General features: G+C 44.3%; 2 protein-coding genes across 2 annotated transcripts in view; both read right to left on the reverse strand.

Moving 5' to 3' along the window:
* The window catches only part of si:ch211-212k18.6 (uncharacterized), a 38,754-nt gene extending 20,781 nt beyond the window's left edge, over window positions 1-17,973 (reverse strand). Inside the window, exons 1-5 of the mRNA XM_055664644.1 lie at window positions 16,303-17,973; window positions 8,628-8,829; window positions 5,794-5,924; window positions 3,654-3,826; window positions 2,538-2,692 (exon numbers count right to left, since the gene is read on the reverse strand). Coding sequence (XP_055520619.1) covers window positions 2,538-2,692; window positions 3,654-3,826; window positions 5,794-5,924; window positions 8,628-8,829; window positions 16,303-16,355 — 714 coding nt within the window. The 5' untranslated portion in view covers window positions 16,356-17,973. The remainder of the gene's footprint in view (window positions 1-2,537; window positions 2,693-3,653; window positions 3,827-5,793; window positions 5,925-8,627; window positions 8,830-16,302) is intronic.
* A 1,365-nt stretch (window positions 17,974-19,338) lies between these two features.
* The window catches only part of LOC129714801 (NACHT domain- and WD repeat-containing protein 1), a 39,626-nt gene continuing 38,935 nt past the window's right edge, over window positions 19,339-20,029 (reverse strand). Inside the window, exon 10 of the mRNA XM_055664647.1 lies at window positions 19,339-19,753. Within this exon, the coding sequence (XP_055520622.1) occupies window positions 19,363-19,753 (391 nt within the window). The 3' untranslated portion in view covers window positions 19,339-19,362. The remainder of the gene's footprint in view (window positions 19,754-20,029) is intronic.

Consider the following 20,029-nt stretch of genomic DNA (forward strand, 5'->3'; position numbering starts at 1 on the left):
GTTAAAACTAAAACACAACATGGCTGCCCGCGTGCATGAGGTGATGGTGGTGTGGAAAACCTGACATGCATTATGGATCTGGTCATCAGCAGCAAAATCAGACATGGATCAAATCAGCAATACTGTTTGATCTACACTAACCAGTCAGCAGAAGGACAATACATGATTACAATTGAGTCGTTTACAGTGGACAGATACAGGATAAGGGAATAACGTTTAGTGCAAGGTAAAGCCAGCAAAGTCCGATCAAGGGTAGTCCAAGGGTCACCAATGAGGTAGATAGTAGTTCAGCACTGCTCTCTGGTTATGGTAGGATGGTTCAGTTGCCTGATAACAGCTGGGAAGAAACTGTCCCTGAATCTGGAGATGTGTGTTTTTACACTTCCATACTGTTTGCCCGATGGGAGAGGGGAGAAGAGGGAGTGGCCAGGGTGCGACTGGTCCTTGATGATGCTGCTGGCCTTGCCGAGGCAGCGTGAGGTGTAGATGGAGTCAATGGAAGGGAGGTTGGTTTGTGTGATGGTCTGGGCTGCGCCCACAATTTCTTGCGGTCTTGGATGGAGCTGTTCCCAAACCTAGCTGTGATACATCCTGATAAAATGCTTTCTATGGTCATCTGTAGATGTTGGTGAGAGTTGTCGGGGACATGCCGAACTTCCTGAGCCTTCTAAGGAAGTAGAGGCGTTGGTGTGCTAAAATTATACTGTAAAATCATACTGTAGATAAACACGTACCAAAAATGCAACGATTGTAGTGTCATGTGAGACGGGATGACTCCGTCAATCAAATCAAGGACCAGTCGCACCTCGGCCACTCCCTCTTCTCCCCTCTCCCATCAGGCAAGAGGCAAGTGTGAAAACAAACGCACACCTCCAGATTCAGGGATAGTTTCTTCCCAGCTGTCATCAGGCAACTGAACCATCCTACCACAACCAGAGAGTGGTCCTGACCTCCCATTTAACTCATTGGAGACCCTCGGACTAACTTCAATCGGATTATACCTTGCATTAAACATTATTCCCATTATTCCCATTATCATGTATCTGTACACTGTGGACTGCTCGATTGTAATCATGTATTGTCTTTCCGCTGACTGGTTAGCACGCAACAAAAGCTTTTCACTGTACCTCAGCACACGTCATCATCATTCTTTATTGTCATCATGCAAAGCAACAAATTGTACAGTGCAAAATGATAAGACGTTTCCCAGGGAATACCGGAGCATCGCACATAAAAACTTAAACATTTCACACATAAATAAAAACAATCCAGTTCCTGATAAAAACAGTACGAATAGTTTAAAAAAAAGTGCAGGTAAAAAAAGCAACATTAAAATACAATTTAAAAAAAAGTCGTAAAATGTCCAGGACAGTTGATTTAAGTGACCTGAGCTAGTGCCAGAGTTATTACTCAGTGCCAGTTATTAAATTGTCAGTGCAAAGCAGCAGAATCAGGTGGAATGACTGTTTAGCAGCCTCACAGCATGTGGAAGGAAGCTGTTTTTCAGTCTGGTTGTCCGGGCTTTGATGCTGTGGTATCTCTTTCCTGATGGCAGGAGATCCAGGTGTGTGTGGAGGGGGTGCAGTCTGTGCTCAGTGCTTTTTTTAGGCAGCGGCTCTGGAACAGTTCTTGTACTGAGGGTAGGGAGTCACCAATGATCCTCTCTGCTCCCCTCACTACCCTCTGCAGAGACTTCCTGTCTGAGCAGTTACAGTTGGAGTACCACATGTTCATGCAGTACGTGAGTACAATAACTCACGTGACAATAAACTAAGATTAAATAATAAACGTGACAATAAACTAAGCTAAACTAAAACTATATTTGAATACACAAGTACAACAGGTATAGCGATGTGAAAAATAGCAGAGTGCAGAATATAGTTACTGTATGAGCAGCTACCATCTCCATCATTGGAGACCCTCGGACTGTCTATAATCGGACTTTACTAGAGTTCATGTTGCAATAATCGATATTCCCTTCATCATGTATCTGTACATTTCGTTGTCTCTGTACTGTACACTGACAATGACAATTAAAATTGAATCTGAATCTGAATCTGTACACTGTGCATGGCTCGATTGTAATCATAAGGTCATAAGTAATAGGAGCAGAATTTGGCCATTCGGCCCATCAAGTCTACTCCGCCATTCAATTATGGCTGATCTATCTCTCCCTCTCAACCCCATTTCCTGCCTGCTCCCCATAACCCTTGACGCCCGTACTAATCAAAAATCGATCAATCTCCACTTTAAAAATATCCACTGACTTGGCCTCCACAGCCGTCTGTGGCAAAGAGTTCTACAGATACACCACCCTCTGGCTAAAGATATTCCTCCTTGTCTGTTTCCTAAAGGAACCTCCTTTAATTCTGAGGCTGTGCCCTCTGGTCCTAGACTCTCCCACTGGTGGAAACACACATGTACAGTCTTTCCGCTGACTGGTTAGCAGCAGGCAGCACAAATGTTTTTCACTGTACCATGGTACACGTAACCATAAACAAGGCCGAAGCATTATGGCCCACCAGGCAGGCTCTCACCTTGTCATTCCCACTCAGCAGGTACTGATCGATGGGGTTGGATTTTTCTTTACAGAACTGCTTTAGGGTAGTGATTTCCCGTTCCATCTCCTTATCCAGCCTTCTCCTCTGCGCAGTCTTGGTCTCTGTGCGTTTCTCCCACGGAGTCATGAACTCTGAAAATTAAACAGGTTCATTGCACCGTTAATACACGACTAGGAAAACAAAGAGAGAGAAAACATAGAAAATAGGTGCAGGAGGAGGCCACTCGGCCCTTCGAGTCAGCACCACCATTCATTGTGATCATGGCTGATCGTCCCCAAATCAATAACCCGTGCCTGCCTTCTCCCCATATCCCTTGATTCCACTAGCCCCTAGAGCTCTATCTAGCTCTCTCTTAAATCCATCCAGTCACTTGGCTTCCACTGCCCTCTGTGGCAGGGAATTCCACAAATTCACAAATCTCTGGGTGAAAACATTTTTTCTCACCTCAGTCTTAAATGGCCTCCCCTTTATTCTAATACTGTGGCACCTGGTTCTGGACTCGCCCAACATTGGGAACATTTTTCCTGCATCTAGCCTGTCCAGTCATTTTATAATTTTATATGTTTCTATAAGATACCCCCTCATCCTTCTAAACTCCAGTGAATACAAGCCTAGTCTTTTTCATTCTTTCCTCATATGACAGTCCCGCCATCCCAGGGATCAATCTCGAGAACCTACGCTGCACTGTCTCAATCACAAGGATGTCCTTCCTCAAATTAGGAGACCAAAACTGTACGCAGGCAGGAACGGGGTACTGATTGGAGATGATCAGCCATGATCACATTGAATAGCGCTGCTGGCTTGAAGGCCCAAATGGCCTACTCCAGCATCCCCTCTATTGTCTATTGTCTATTGTCATGTGTACCATGGTACAGTGAAAAGCTTTTTCTGTTGTGTGCTAACCAGTCAGCAGAAAGGCAATACATGATTACAATCGATCCATCCAGTGTACAGATACGTAATGAAGGGAATAATGTTTCTATGTTTCTCCCCAGATCCCCTGACTCCGCTATCTTTAAGAGCCCTATCTAGCTTTAAGAGTTCCAATGAACTAAACTAAACTTTCCACAGTGCGGTGCTGAAGATGTTTACCTGACAAACCACCCGAGTCCCCTCCTCTCTTTCTCGTGGTCAGATGCTCATTGTAGAAGTCATAGTTTGAGTGGGAAGGGAGGCCATTTAACGGGCAAAACTGGTCTTTGTAGTTGGGCCGGACCCGTTCCTGTATAAATCCAGTCTTCAGGTTCCAGAGAACAAGGTGATCTCTTTCCAGGGACATATAAAAGAAAAACCAACCATTATTCTCCCATTATATTCAAACCACCCACTCGCACCAGCTCTAGGTTATCCCACTTTCTCATGCGCTCTCTGGGCCAGGGGTCGGCAACCTATGGCCCCTGGGCCGAATGTGGCCCAGTAACCCAAAATCATCCGGCCCGCAGGCGGATTTCTCCCCCCGTAATCTTCAGGCCTACCGAGCGTGGCCGAGCTCTGGCTGTACCGCATACTGCGCAAAGCCGCCGGCACGCCCGCGCACCTTATGTGAACACGTTTTAAGAAAGAACTGCAGATGCTGGAAAAATCAACGGTATAATAAATGCTGGAGAAACTCAGCAGGTGAGAGGATTGCATGAGGCTGCCTCACCCGTTGAGTTTCTCCAGCATTTTTGTGTACCTTCTGCGAACACGTGATTTGATGCCAGCCATCCAGGGGGGGGATGGGGCGGGCGGGATCCATGCGTACACGTGATAGATGTGGCCTGCCATCCGCTCACAGACATGCGTTCCGGCCCCTATGCAGAACAAGGTTGCCCACCCCTGCTCTACACACTGTGGCGCAGCGGTAGAGTTGCTGCCTTGCAGCACCAGAGACCTGGGTTCAATCCCGACTACGGGTGCTGCCTGTACATTCTCCCCGTGACCTGTGTGGGTTTTCTCTGAGGTCTTCGGTTTCCTCCCACACTCCAAAGACGTGCTGATTTGTTTAGGTTAATTGGCTTGGTGTAAATGTAAATTGTCCCTAGTGTGTGTAGGACACACTAGTGTGTGTAATGTGCGGGGATCACTGGTCAGCTCGGACCCGGTGGGCCGAATGGCCTGTTTCCGTGCTGTATCTCTAAACTAGGGGCAATTTACAGGGGGTCATTTAACCTACAAACCCGCACATCTTTGGCGTGGAGGAAACCGGTGCACCCACATGGTCACAGGGAGAACTACAAACTCCGAGCAGACAGCACCCAAGGTCTCTGGTGCTGTGAGGCAGCTACTCTACCAGCTGAGCCACTGTGTCGACTAGTTTACAAGTTTTAAAGCAGCTCCCAGTCAATGTGGAGGAGCACCTATGATTATATTGTCTTATTTTTATTCTGAGTGGAATAGATCGGGTAGATGCACAGTCTCTTGCCCAGAGAAGGTGAATCGAGGACCAGAGGACATATGTTAAGGTGAAGGGGAAAAGATTTAATAGGATTGTGGATGATCAGCCATGATGACATTGCATGGCGGTGCTGGCTCGAAGGGCCGAATGGCCTACTCATGCACCTATTGTCCAATGAATCCGAGTGGTAACTATTTCATACAAAGGGTGGTAGGTGCATGGAACAAGCTGCCAGAGGAGGTAGTTGAGGCTGGGACTATGCTGCCATTTAAGAAACAATTAGACAGGTGCATGGATAGGACAGCTTGAGAGGCGTATATATGGGCCAAACGCAGGCAGGTGGGACATCAAGATCAAGACAGTTTATTGTCATGTGTCCCTGATAGGACAATGACATGTTGGTCGGTGTGGGCAAGTTGGGCCGAATACATTGTAAGACAGCCTTCCATTATAATATTATTAAGGGTTTGGACACGCTAGAGGCAGGAAACATGTTCCCGATGTTGGGGGAGTCCAGAACCAGGGGCCACAGTTTAAGAATAAGGGGTAAGCCATTTAGAACGGAGACGAGGAAACACCTTATCACAAAGAGAGTTGTGATTCTGTTGAATTCTCTGCCTCAGAGGGTGGTGGAGGCCGGTTCTCTGGATACTTTCAAGAGAGAGCTAGATGGGGCTCTTAAAGATAGTGGGGTCAGGGGATATGGGGAAAAGGCAGGAACGGGGTACTGATTGGGGATGATCAGTCATGGTCACATTGAATGGCGGTGCTGGCTGGAAGGGCCGAATGGCCTACTCCTGCACCTTTGCATTCCATTGCATTCCAAAATATTAGTGCGTGTCAGTGTCGTCTCACCTGTATTCAGATAATCCCAAGAGCTGTTCTGATGCCAGGATTCTGTATTCGTGTTTAAGGCAAGGGATAATATGAAGGTCAGTCAACTTTGTTGTGTATTTTTTCTTCACTAGATCGTAGATCAATAGAGTCTACAGTAAACACAAAGTAATTGGTGATAAAATGGGTTTCATTAGTTTTTTTTTAAATACACAAACATACATTTAAAATGGAATCAGGCCCTTCGGCCTGCCGAGTCCGTGCCGACCATCGATCACACCGTTCACACGAGTTCTACGCGATTCCACTTTTTCATCCACTCCCTCCACACCAGGGGCCGATTAACTGTCAAGACCCGAAACGTCACCTATTCCTTCGCTCCAATAGATGCTGCCTCACCCGCTGAGTTTCTCCAGCATTTTTGTCTACCTTCGATTTTTCCAGCATCTGCAGTTCTTTCTTAAACATGTAATTGAAGCATGTCATGAGTTTGAGCGTGTCAGAGAGGATTCTCTTCAACTTCTACAGGTGTAGAGTAGAGAGCTTATTGACCGGGTGCATCACAGCCTGGGTCAGCTACTCGAACGCCCAGGAACGAAGATTACAGAGGGTGGTGGAGGCTGCTCAGTCCATCACGGGTACTCACCTCCCCACCATCAAAAAGGGACCTGCCATCGAGAAGGTGGTACAGGAGCCTGAAAACTGTAACATCCAGGTTCAGGAACAGCTTCTTCCCTACAGTCATCAGGCTATTAAACACTACAACCTCTAATGAGCTCTGATCTACATTGACTTGGGGACATTGGTTTGATCTTTCTGCACTATATATATATATATATATACAGTATATATATATACACACATACATAAATACATATATACATATGTGTGTGCATATATACACACATACATATATACATACATACATACATACGTCAGAAGAAGGGTCTCAACCCGAAATGTAACCGATTCCTTCTCTGCAGAGATGCTGCCTGTCCCGTTGAGTTACTACAGCATTTTGTGGTCTATGATACATACATACACACACACAATAAATATCTTGTTTATCATATTGTTTACAGTGTATTAAGTTTCTATATTGTGTTGTGCTGCAGCAAGTAAGAATGTCATTGTTCTATCTGGGACACATGACAATAAAACACTCTAGATTCTTGATTACAATAGACAATAGGTGCAGGAGTAGGCCATTCAGCCTCTCGAGCCAGCACAGCCATTCAATGTGATCATGGCTGATCATCCCCAATCAGTACCCCGTTCCTGCCTTCTCCCCATATCCCCTGACTCCGCTATCTTTAAGAGCCCTATCTAGCTCTCTCTTGAAAGCATCCAGAGAACCTGCCTCCAACGCCCTCTGAGGCAGAGCATTCCACAGACTCACAACTCTCTGTGAGAAAAAGTGTTTCCTCGTCTCTGTTCTAAATGGCTTATTCCTTATTCTAAAACTGTGGCCCCTGGTTCAGGACTCCCCCAACATCGGGAACATGTTTCCTGCCTCCAGCGTGTCCAAACCCTTAATAATCTTATATGTTTCAATGAGATACCCTCTCATCCTTCTAAACTCCAGAGTGTACAAGCCCAGCTGCTCCATTCTCTCAGCATATGACAGTCCCGCCATCCCAGGAATTAACCTTAGTAAACCTACGCTGCACTGCCTCAATAGCAAGAATGTCCTTCCTCAAATTAGGGGACCAAAACTGCACACAATACTCCAGGTGTGGTCTCACTGGGGCTTTGTACAACTGCAGAAGGGATGGAACCCGGATCTCTGGCGCTGCAAGGCAGCAACTCTACTGCTGTGCCATCCCATATCTTGTATTTTATCGCCCATCTGATGGAGACAAACATGCCACACTCCCCTTTCACAACACTTCATAACTGTGACCTTCAAGGAACTATGTACTTGGATCCCTGGATCTCTCTGTTCGGCAACTTTCCCCAGGGCCCGACATTGGTTTAAACATTACAAAACGCTTCACTTCGCTCTTAACCAAGTTAAATGATTAGTTCGAAGATAGACACAAAATGCTAGAGTAACTCAGCGGGACGGGCAGCATCTCTGCAGAGAAGGAATGGGCGACGTTTCTGGTCGAAACCCTTCTTCAAACTGATGTCAGGGGAGTGGGCGGTACAGAGATAAGGAAGTGTATAGATAAGGAAGTGGGAAGTGTGAAAACTGGAAAAAGGGAAAAGAGATCAAGGAAAATGTAGAATAGATCATTGTTAGTTGGGAGAACAAAGCAAACAGTTAAAATATAGTCGGAGACAGTCAGACTGGGCTGGGAAGGGGGAGGGGATGGAGAGAGCGAGAGGGAAAGCTTGATGTTGAAGTTAGAGAAGTCAATGTCAATAGACAATAGGTGCAGGAGTAGGCCATTCGGCCCTTCAAGCGAGCACCGCCATTCAATGTGATCATGGCTGATCATCCACAATCAGTACCCCGTTCCTGCCTTCTCCCCACATCCCCTGACTCCGCTATCTTTAAGAGCCCTATCTAGCTCTCTCTAGAAAGTATCCATACTTTCTTGAAAGTATCCAGAGATACACTGTGAGAAAAAGTGTTTCCTCGTCTCTTGTTCTAAATGGCTTACTCCTTATTCTTAAACTGTGGCCCCTGGTTCTGGACTCCCCCAACATCAGGAACATGTTTCCTGCCTCCAGCGTGTCCAAACCCTTAATAATCTTATATGTTTCAATGAGATCCCCTCTCATCCTTCTAAACTCCAGAGTGTACAAGCCCAGCTGCTCCATTCTCTCAGCATTTTGAATCTAATCTTCTCGCTAAATGTAGGTTAGTTTGGATCGGAGAAAAAGTGTTTCCTCGTCTTCGTTCTTACCTGGAAGATGGGTCTGGGAGTTTCAGAGTGAATGGCCATGCCCTTGTCAGACAGGATGTAGAGCTTGGTGTCTCTCACCAGTGCAATGTTAGTGCCGTCGACAAGACCTCTCTCCAGCTGGACTGCCTGCCCCTTGTACTTGGCTTTTCTTACGTTCCAGATGGATATCACTTCCGAGTTTAAGCTCCTACACACAACATAGCTGAAAAATAAAAGCTAGATCTTGGAATATGAAAGTCAAATGACGCAAATTTCAAGTAAACCTTTGCAGATTGTTAAGGGTTTGGACACGCTAGAGGCCAGAAACATCTTCCCGATGTTGTGGGAGTCCAGAACCAGGGGCTACAGTTTAAGAATAAGGAGTAAGCCATTTAGAATGGAGATGAGGAAACACTTTTTCTCACAGAGAGTGGTGAGTGTGGAATTCTCTGCCTCAGAGGGCGGTGGAGGCAGATTCTCTGGATCGGGCTCTTAAAAATAGCGGGGATTTCATAACTTGTCTCCAGATTTATTGGACGAAGCAATGAATACAAAGGTTGAATCAGCTAATTTAATATCATACTTATATAACATCATCTTAAATATAGAAATACCACCATACGATAGAATTAGAAGAGACTGGGAACAAGAACTAGCAATAAAAATTTCGAAAGAGAGGTGGGATAAACATTTTCTATATGTGCACAAATGCTCGATTAATGTAAGACATATTATAATATATTTAAAACCTTACGCTTGCAAATATGCCCAGGAGATTTTAAATAAAATTCAAGGAAAAACGGAATAAGACATTACGCCTTCTGAAGTTGTTTTTCTGTTTCAAACAAGACACTGGATTTGTTCAGACGGTTCTGTCAGACAGACTTATCTGGCAAGAATGTGTTTTTCAATAACAGAGTTCTAACTTCATCTTGAACTGAAAAACTGAAGCTCAACAAATGGAATGTTCAAGGTCGCATGCTCGGCGCCAAGTTTTTCAGCCCTGATAATTATTAGACTGTTCTTTTTTGAATTTAAAACAGTCGTGATGGTCTCCCTTTGTCTCAGTACTATATGATCTATTATTTACATATACAGCATATAACTAACTAACTAATTAACTATATATACGCAATAAACTTAATTAACGTTAAAGGTTTAATGTATTATACTAACATGACTAACTATATAGTAGGAAGGATGGGGGAGGTTAGACAGATACTCTAAATACTAATTATGAATTAACTAACATACAGGCTAATGAAAAGTGTGATTAATGACGAGGTACTTTAACCCATAATAACTCTTATTTTATTTTAAATCTTTGAGCTTTTCGTCTATTTTATTTTAAATTTTTTAGCTATTAATCGACCTGACATGATAATTTTGGTGATAACTGGAGGAAATGGCTAACGTTGGATGATACTTTACTAGGGGGACAAAGCCCAGTGCATAATTCCATCGACGGAGGTCAATTTAAAATTAATCTTTTTTGTAAGATATCGCTTTTTCGATAACTTACACTCACTTTTTTTGTTTATTCACCATTATGTGATGTATGATTTAACAATCTTTATGAACACTTAATTTTATGTTTTTCTCTTTCCCTTAATTATGTTTACTACCGCCAGGAGATGTAAAACTAGTGCAGAAATTATGAAGGACAACCCTGGACTCGGGATTTCGAGGTACTTGGCTGCATCACGTGAATCATACATTCTGGTAATAATAGCCAATGCAAGATAATAGTCGAATAAACACCGGAGGTCTCACTTTCTGTAGTTGGAACATTAGAGGTGCGAATGAGCCAATTAAGAAGGGTAAAATTCTGGCACAATTAAAATCATTAAACACAGATATTGCTTTCCTACAAGAAACGCATTTGAAACAACAAACTCAGGTCAGATTAAGGGCAAACTGGATAGGTCAAACCTACTACTCCGCATTTACTTCTAAAGCAAGAGTCACAGCCATTATAATTCGGAAAGGTATACCTTTTAAATTAACAGTCCATATCTGATAAAGAGGGAAGATACGTTATAGTCACGAGAGAAATTTATAATACACCATTAACTATGATAGATATTTATGCGCCTAATTTTGATAACCCCTAATTTTTTAAGAAAATAGTAGATATAATTGCAGAGCATAATTATCAAAAATATAATAATGGGGGGAGATTATAATTGTGTTATAGACCCATATTTAGATAAAGGTAGGGAAGCGTCTTGTTAAAACTAAGACCTGTGAATTTTTAAATATATCAAAAATAATAACATAACTGATGGTTACACAAAAAAGCTGGAGAAACTCAGCGGGTGCAGCAGCATCTATGGAGCGAAGGAAATAGGCAACGTTTCGGGCCGAAACCCTTCTTCAGGCCCGAAACGTTGCCTATTTCCTTCGCTCCATAGATGCTGCTGCACCCGCTGAGTTTCTCCAGCTTTTTTGTGTAACCTTCGATTCTCCAGCATCTGCAGTTCCTTCTTAAACATAACATAACTGATGTTTGGAGAATAGCAAACCCAAGTGGAAGGGAATATCCGTTTTACTCATCGGCTCCTAAAACGTATTCACGAATTGACTATTTCTTATTGGATACAAAATTAATCCCGTACACGACTAAACCATAATAGTATTATTTCCAATCATTCACCACTGATCTTTATACATAAAATTGAGGGAATGCCGGGTATAAAATCTTTTTGGAGATTCACGCACAAATATTAAATAACCTCCAGGGTTATGAGAATATAAAAGAACAAACAACATTTTTTTTCGAGATAAATGAGACGCCGGGTATTTCTGTATCGCCATTATGGGAAACCTTTAAGGCATACATTCGCGGTGCTATAATCTCTTATCAAAGTTTTCAAAATAAAGAAAATAAAAGAGAACTTCAGCGGATAGAACAGGAAACAAAAGCACTAGAACTGGACAATGCAACTGACCCAACCATAGATAAACATAATAAAATAACATTATTGAAATATAATCTCAATAGAATAGTATCGGCAAGAGTAATAAGACTATTCCAAATTACAAAACAGGCACACTTCGAATTTGGGGATAAGCCACATAAATTACTAGCGAGGCAACTGAAGCAACAAGAAAAGGAAAAAACTAAGTAATAGTTTAAATCTGATAAGGGTGAGCTTCTAACATTACCAAAGGATATTAATAAAAGGTTTGCCCAATTTTATCATAATTTATTCACAACTAAAATAAATACAGATGATAGTAAAATGACAATTTTTTTAGATAATTGCAACCTTCCTAAATTGGATAGTTTAGAACAAGAGGAATTAGGAGCACGGATTACTAGTGAAGAAATAAAACAAATAATAAACTCATTGAAAAATGGGAAGACCCCAGGTCCAGATGGTTTTAGTAATGAATTTTATAAACGATTTCAGGAGTCAATTGTACCAAGATCACTCAACTTATACACGCAAGCTTATACCGAAAATAAACTACAGGTACACAACCTTTTATCCGAAAGCCTTGGGACCAGACACTTCTCGGATTTCGGAATTTTTCAGATTTCGTAATGGAATATTTTTAGCGTAGATTTTAACGGGTGGCTCGTGCTCGTGGCTGCATGGTCGCGAGTTTGCGCCTCGATCCCGGCAGTTACTCGGTGAGGGAGGTAGCGCGGGTGGCTTGGAAAGTCTGGAGCGGCTGCCTCCTCCCCGGTGACTGGGGCACTCGTAGCTCTCAGGCCGCGCCGGTTGGAGCTCCGACCCCGGCGAACTGATCCCTGGCTCCGCGGCGCTCCAAATCCAGCGTGGCCCACGGACCGTAGCCCCAGCTCCGCGATGTTGGGAGTTGGCAGCAGTGCAGCGCTGGGATACCAGCGGGGAGCGGGCATTGCCTTACCGGGTCGCCGTGCGGTAAGCTCCGGAGCGCTGTGGCCGCCGACTCCCAACATCGCGGAGCTGTGGCTGCGGGTGTCCGGCCGTGGGCCACTCTGGATTTGGAGCGTCGCACAGCCAGGGGTAAAGTTCACCGGGGTCGGAGCTCCAAATCTAACACGGCCCGCGGCCCACAGCCACAGCTCCGGTAAGGCATTGCCCACTCCCCGCTGGTATCCCAGCACTGCGCCGCCGCCGACTCCTAACATCGCGGAGCTGGGGCTGCGTGCGGCGCTGGATATATAGCGCTGCGGAGCCAGGGATCGAGTTGGCGGGGTCCGAGCTCCAACCGCTGCTCCATTTTCAATGGTAGGCCGCGAGGGCGGGGTGAAGAAGCAGCTTGGAGGGATGATGCCTCTCCGACCAGGTAGGGGACTAAGAATTAAAGTCCCCCCCCCCTTACACCAGCAGCTACAGTAGTACAGACCTGGGTTGACCGTGGGTCGTTTCGAGTCAAGTTTGGCGCCAAACACGAGCTTTGGTGTGCAGATGACATCCTGGAAAAAAATGTCCGGTTTTCGGAGCTTTTCGCTTTCTGGAATTCCGGATAAAAGGTTGTGTACCTGTACCAGAAACTTTAGCAGAATCAACAATAACGCTTATACCAAAAAAAGATAAAGATTTAGATGAACCGGGTTCTTACAGAGCTATATCACTTCTAAATACGGATCAGAAAATCTTAGCAAAGATTCTAGCTAGAAGGCTGAATAATTATATTAACAAATTGGCAAACCCGGATCAAACGGGATCTATACCCAAAAGACAATCATTTAATAATTTGAGGCTTTTCAATATAATGTACTCTCACAAAGAGGACATTGAAGATATTTCAGTCATTACGCTGGATGCAGGGAAGGCATTTGACCAGGTAGAATGGCAGTATTTATACAAGGTACTCCAAAAATTTAATATGGGAGAGAATTTTATTAGATGGGTTAAATTACTTTATGATAAACCTACGGCAAGAATATTAACTAATAATATGTTATCTCCAAATTTTTATTTAACAAGGGGTAATAGGCAGGGTTGTGCCTTATCACCATTGTTATTTGCCCTTATGATAGAACCGCTGGCTGAAAAGATTAGAAATCATCCGAATATTCAGGGATATATTACTAAGGACTCAAAGAATAAAATTTCATTATATGCTGATAATATTCTTTTATATATTACTAATACACAAACGAGTATCCCCACCTTATTAACTCTAATTGAGGAATTCGGTTATTTTTCAGGATATAGAATAAATTGGAATAAAAGCAAAATCATGTCTTTAAAACCACAGGATGCGAGACACTTATTAAAATTCCCTTTCAAAATTGCAACAGAAAAATTTAAGTATTTGGGTTTTCAAATTACGAGAAGACTCAAATCATTATTTAGCGCCAATTTTATGCCACTATTAAATAAACTGAATGTTATGATTAAATTTTGGAAAATGCTCCCGCTCTCATTGATAGGTAGAATTAACGCTATAAAAATGGCTTTCTTACCACAATTAATATATTTGTTTCAAGCGATCCCAATATATATTCCAAAATATTTTTTCAAAAAACTAGATTCTAATATCACAAATTTTATATGGGATTACAGAGCACACAGAATTCAACAAAAGCATTTGTGTAAACCTGAAGTTGGGGGTTTATCATTACCTAACTTTACGTATTACTACTGGGCAGTGCATATTAAGAACATAATGTACTGGTTGGATAGTTCCACTCACCAGTCGGAGTGGATAAGAATGGAGAAAGAGGAGTGTTTCCCGTACGATATAGGAACGATCTTGTTCTCACCGATAAAATTGAATAGTATAATATATAAGAAGAACCCAATTATTCACAATACAATAAGAATTTGGAAACAAATAAAATTATCCTTGAAATTAAATAATCTATCAGTACTAACCCCAATATTGAACAATCCTGCATTCAAACCATCTCTTATCGACAAAACATACAAACAATGGGATAGACTGGGGATTAGGAAAGTGGGAGATATGTATGAATTGGGCAAATTGTTATCATTTCAACAATTAAAATCAAAATTTAAACTGAAGGATAATCAATATTTTAAATATATACCGATATGTAACTTTATGAAGAAATATATACATAATTTCAAACTATATTTTTAGACCCTTTAGAAGAAGCAATGAATATTAAGGCTGATTCACAAAAACTAATATCATATTTTTATAATAGCATATTAAATAGAGAACTACCCTCAACAGAGGCGCTAAGTGAAGATTGGGAACATGAACTAATGATGAAGATCCCGAAAGATAGATGGGAAAAGTGTCTGATGAACACACATAATTGCCCCATTAATGCAAGACATAATTTAATTCAACTTAAATTATTACATAGACTATATTATTCAAAAACGAGGTTGAATAAATTCTACCCAAACGTCTCTCCCAGATGCGATAAATGTTTGTTTCAAAACGCCAATATAACACATTCATTTGTAGGATGTACAAAGTTGAATACATTTTGGAGTGATATATTTGATATATTTACAAAGCTTCAAGTCAAGAATAGAACCTAATACAGAATGGAATATATTTGGAATAATAGTAGAATATATCAATTTAAATAAAGACCTAAAAGTATTCTTTAATTATGGGTTAATAATTGGAAAGAAATTGATACTTACATTTTGGAAAAATACAGCTATACCAACTATTAAAATGTGGATTAGGAATATGATGGACATAGCACGCCTTGAAGAAATGAGACTCCGCCTAATAGATAAATATGACCAATTCTTAAGGAGTTGGTCTCCTTTCATCGACTTTTTGGAATCATGTGATGCAGCAGTACCGTAAAGATTACTGATTTCAGGTCAGGTCGTGGATAGATTTACATCTCCGAACAAAGATTTGAAAATTTCTTTTTAAAGGGGCCTTTTCTCCTATTTCTACTTTCTATTTTTTCTTTTCTTATATACACACTTCACCTTTTTCTATTTTCCACCATCTATTTTTCCTCTTTTTCTTCTCTCTATTTTTTGGGGGTTTTTTTTACTTCCTTTTCAAAAACATAAAACTAGAGGTTGTACGTAAAATGTATTACGTTATGACATAGTTGGAACCTAAAATTAGGTTCCACTGTACTGTTTTGTATTGTATTAACTTCTAATAAAATAAAATAATAAAAAAATAACCTTCCATAGACTATATTACTCAAAAACTAAAATAAGTAACCTTTTTCCAAATGGAAGGCAGCCCTGATGGCCTACTCCTGCACCTATTGTCCTATCTGCTGCCCCCCCCTCCTGCTCCCCCCCTCCCCACTACAACACCCCCCCCCCCCCCCCCCCCCCTACTTAATTACAGTTTAATAATGGGGAAAAACTTCTGGAATTCTGGAAAAACGCCCCAACACCAGGGAGGGGGAGGGGGAGAGGGAGGGGGAGAGGGAGAGAGGGATTCTTGAGTATGGGTGTCAGGGGTTATGGGGAGAAGGCAGGAGAATGGGGTTGGGAGGGAGAGATAGATCAGCCATGATTGAATGGTGGAGTAGACTTGATGGGCTGAATGGCCTAATTCGGCTCCTATCTCTTATGAACTTAGGAGGTAGTTGAGGCTGGGACTATTGCAACGTTTAAGAAACAGTTAGACAGGTACATGGATAGGACAGGTTTGGAGGAATATGGGACAAATGCTGGCAGGTGGGACTAGTGTAGATGGAGCATGTTGACCGGTGTGGGCAAGTTGGGCTGAGGAGACTACTTCCGTGCTGTATCACTCTATGACTATGACACTATGATTGATTCCTCACCTGGAGTTGTTCTTCATGGGGTTGATGTCCACGATCCCGTCAGCACTCTTCATGTTACTGGTGCTGATGGCCAGGGACTGGTCATTTATCCTGGAGGCGAGGTTCCACACCCTCAGGAAGTTCTCCCCTTTGCAGACGGCCAGGCAGAAACGCAGGTCAAGGCAGGTCCCTGCAATATTGAGAGGATATTGTCGGCTCTGGGCCCGTACTCGCTGGAGTTTAGAAGGATGAGGGGACACCTCATTGAAAATTACCGAATAGTGAAAAGCTTGGATAGAGTGGGTGTGGAGAGGATGTTTCTACTAGTGGGAGAGTCTAGAATCAGGAGGATTGTCTAAGAAGGAACTGCAGATGCTGGAAAATCGAAGGTAGACAGCTTTTTCCTTTCTTCTCCCCACCCTACATCAGTCTGAAGAAGGGTTTTGGCCCGAAACTTTGCCTATTTCCTTCGCTCCATAGATGCTGCTGCACCCGCTGAGTTTCTCCAGCACTTTTGTCTGGTCAGTAGGATTGTCAACTGTCTCGTATTAGATGGAACATCCCGTATATTGGGCTAAATTGGTTTGACCGTACGGGACCGCCCTTGTCCCGTATTTGACCGCTACCACTCGGGTCGAGGGGATTGTTGTGTCGGAGCGTCGCGTCCGGTCCCACCTCACCCATCCCGACGTAGTGCAGCCCATGGAGTGCAGCAGCAGCAGCGCCTCGCCCGTAGCCCCGTCGGTCGGCAGCCCAGCCGGCTGTCCGTCCTTCGAACCTTCGCTTACCGCCGACACCACTGACTCCTTCTCATGGCCGATCATCGGTGGATGAGCTGGACGGGGTGCCCGGGCCGATACTCCTCAGCTGGCCTGCTGGCTGGGCTTTGTGCGCAGTTCAGCACCTGGTCCAACTCATCATTCCACCCAGCCACGGCCGAGTCTGTCAACGAATTGCCGTTGGGAATTTGTCCCGTATTTTGACCTTTTCTCCCTTATTTGGGAGTGAGAAATTTGACAACCCTAAACACCAGAGCACACAGCACCAGAATAAAAGAATGAAAGGAGATGAGGAGGGATTTCTTTAGTCCGAAGGTTCATTACTTCATACGTTCCAGGAGCAGGGTTAGGCCATTCGGCCCATCAAATCTACTCCACCATTCAATCATGGCTGATATTGCTACAGGCAGCTGTGGAGGCCAAGTCATTGGATATTTTTATGGCAGAGATTGACAGATTCTTGATTAGTACGGGTGTCAGGGTTTATGGGGAGAAGGCAGGAGAATGGGTTTGAGAGGGAGAGACAGATTAGCCAAGATTGAATGGCGGAGTAAATCTGATGGGCCAAATGGCCTAATTCTGATCCTAGAATATATGATCCCCCTGACTAAAGAATTTCCTCTCTAAAGATACGTCCTTTTATTCTGAGGCTGTGCCCTCTGGTCCTGGACTCTCCCAGTAGTGGAAACATCCTCTCCACATTCACTCTATCCAGGCCTTTCACTATTTGCTATGTTTCAATGATTTTTAAAGAAGGCATCCAGGAATGTTTTGTGGGAGTCCACTAGCAAGGGAGCCACGATGGCGCAGCGGTAGAGTTGCTGCCTCACAGCGCCAAAGACCTGGGTTCCATCCTGACTACAGGTAGACAAAAGTGCTGGAGAAACTCAGCAGGTGCGGCAGCATCTATGGAGCGAAGGGGAAAAAAAAGTGCTGTCTGTACGGAGTTTGCAAGTTCTCCCCGTGACCGCGTGGGTTTTCTCCGAGATCTTCGATTTACTCTCACACTCCAAAGACGTAAGGGTTTGTTGGCTAATCGGCTTGGTATGTGCAAATTGTCCCTAGTGTGCGTAGGATAGTGTTAATGTGTGTGGATCGCTGGTCGGTGTGGACTGGGTGGGCCGAAGGGTCAGTTTCCGCGCTGTATCTCGAAACCTAAACTAAACTAAACTAAACTAATCTTGTTTCTAACGGTACGTCCTTTTATTCTGAGGCTGTGGCCTCTGGTCCTAGACTCTCCCACCTGTGGAAACATCTTCTCCACATCCACTATTATCAGGCCTTTCACCATTTGGTAAGTTTCAATGAGGACCCTGCTTGTCTATCCAAGCAGTGATTTGTGAAGAAGGCACACAGTCATTTTAGGCAGACAAAAATGCTGGAGAAACTCAGCGGGTGAGGCAGCATCTATGGAGCGACCATTCGGGTCGAGACCCTTCTTCAGACTGATGTGGGAGGGGGGCGGTTGGAAGAAAGGAAGAGGCGGAGACAGTAGGCTGTGGACATGGGCGAAAATCCTGGGTGGGGGTGGGGGGGACACGCCCCCCCTTCCTGCTTTGAGAGGTGGGGACAATCCCCCCCCCCCATGTTTCGTAATCCGGACTTTATCAGACGCTTTCTAAGGGCTGAATTGGCCTGTTCGCGGGGCCTTTCAGTGCCCGGCGTGGCTTAAAATGCAACTGCCGCATCGAGGCAATCGAGGCTCTCGATGTTGAAGCCCCCGCCGGCCGATGAAAGCCCCCGCCAACGGGCCGATTCAAGCCCCGCGATTCGGGGCGGACGAAGCTGCTGTTGCTGGAATACGGAGTCGGTCACCAATCGGTCAGCTCCCGATGTTACCGTCCACAGGGCCCACGGCCGAAGCCTCGCGTGTGTGCGCATGCGCGCGCCCGGCCGCCAAGAAATTGTGTCCCCCCGATGTTTTGATAGCGATTTCCTGGCTGTGGGAGAGCTGGGAAGGGGGGAGGGGAAGATGGGAGAAAGCAAGGCCTGAAATTGGAGGTCAATGTTCATACCGCTGGGGTGTAAACAACCCAAACGAAATATGAGGTGCTGCTCCTCCAATTTGTGGTGGGACTCACTCTGGCCATGGACGAGGCCCAGGACAGTAAGGTCAGATTCGGAATGGGGGGAAAAAAGTTTTGTTTAGTTATGTTTAGAGATACAGCACGGAAACAGGCCCTTTCGGCCCCGACCAGCGATCCCCGCACATTAACACCTACTAGGGACAATTTTTACATTCACCAAGCCAAGTAATCTACAAACCAGCACGTCTTTGGAATGTGGGAGGAAACCAAAGATCTCAGAGATCATGTGGAGAACGTACAAACTCCGTACAGACAGCACCCATAGTCGGGATCGAACCCGGGTCTCCGGCGCTGCATTCGCTGCAGGACAGCAACTCTATCGCTGCGCCACCGTGAGTGTTGGAGGGAGCCCACTTGCCTCCGATGGCCGCAGACGAGAACTCCGCCAAGTGCTTGTGGTCTTCTGTCTCCAGGTCCCAGGAGAGGATGGTGGAGATGTTTGTTTGGCGCGAGGAGCTGAGCGCCAGGAGGTGGGAACCCGAGTGGTTGACGGACAGGAAGGAGAGGCGATGGTCGCAGCAGCCGCTCACCGTGCGCACGTAGGCGCGGCTCTTCACCCCAAACAGCTCGATGTGGAGGACTTGGCGCAGCCTTGAGCACGGATACCTGGAACAATGACACACCACGGGGAAGGGCGTTACCGATGGGTGAGCAGAGCAGTCACAAATATACACAGCGCTCTCATTCAAACTCTATCATAGAGACACAGTCAAGGGGGGACTGCCGAGAACTAACGGGGACCACAAATGGAATCGTTTTTATAAAATGATTTGCATTAAAATTGAATTATTTGTAACTTTGTCGTTGCCCTTTAGGTGGAGACTCTTTGCATACATTCCAAATCGAAGAATATCACCGTGACTTGTTACATGTGGCAATAAA

This window comes from Leucoraja erinacea, chromosome 41 (genome assembly GCF_028641065.1).
Source record: "Leucoraja erinacea ecotype New England chromosome 41, Leri_hhj_1, whole genome shotgun sequence".
In the NCBI taxonomy this organism is placed as follows: domain Eukaryota; kingdom Metazoa; phylum Chordata; class Chondrichthyes; order Rajiformes; family Rajidae; genus Leucoraja; species Leucoraja erinaceus.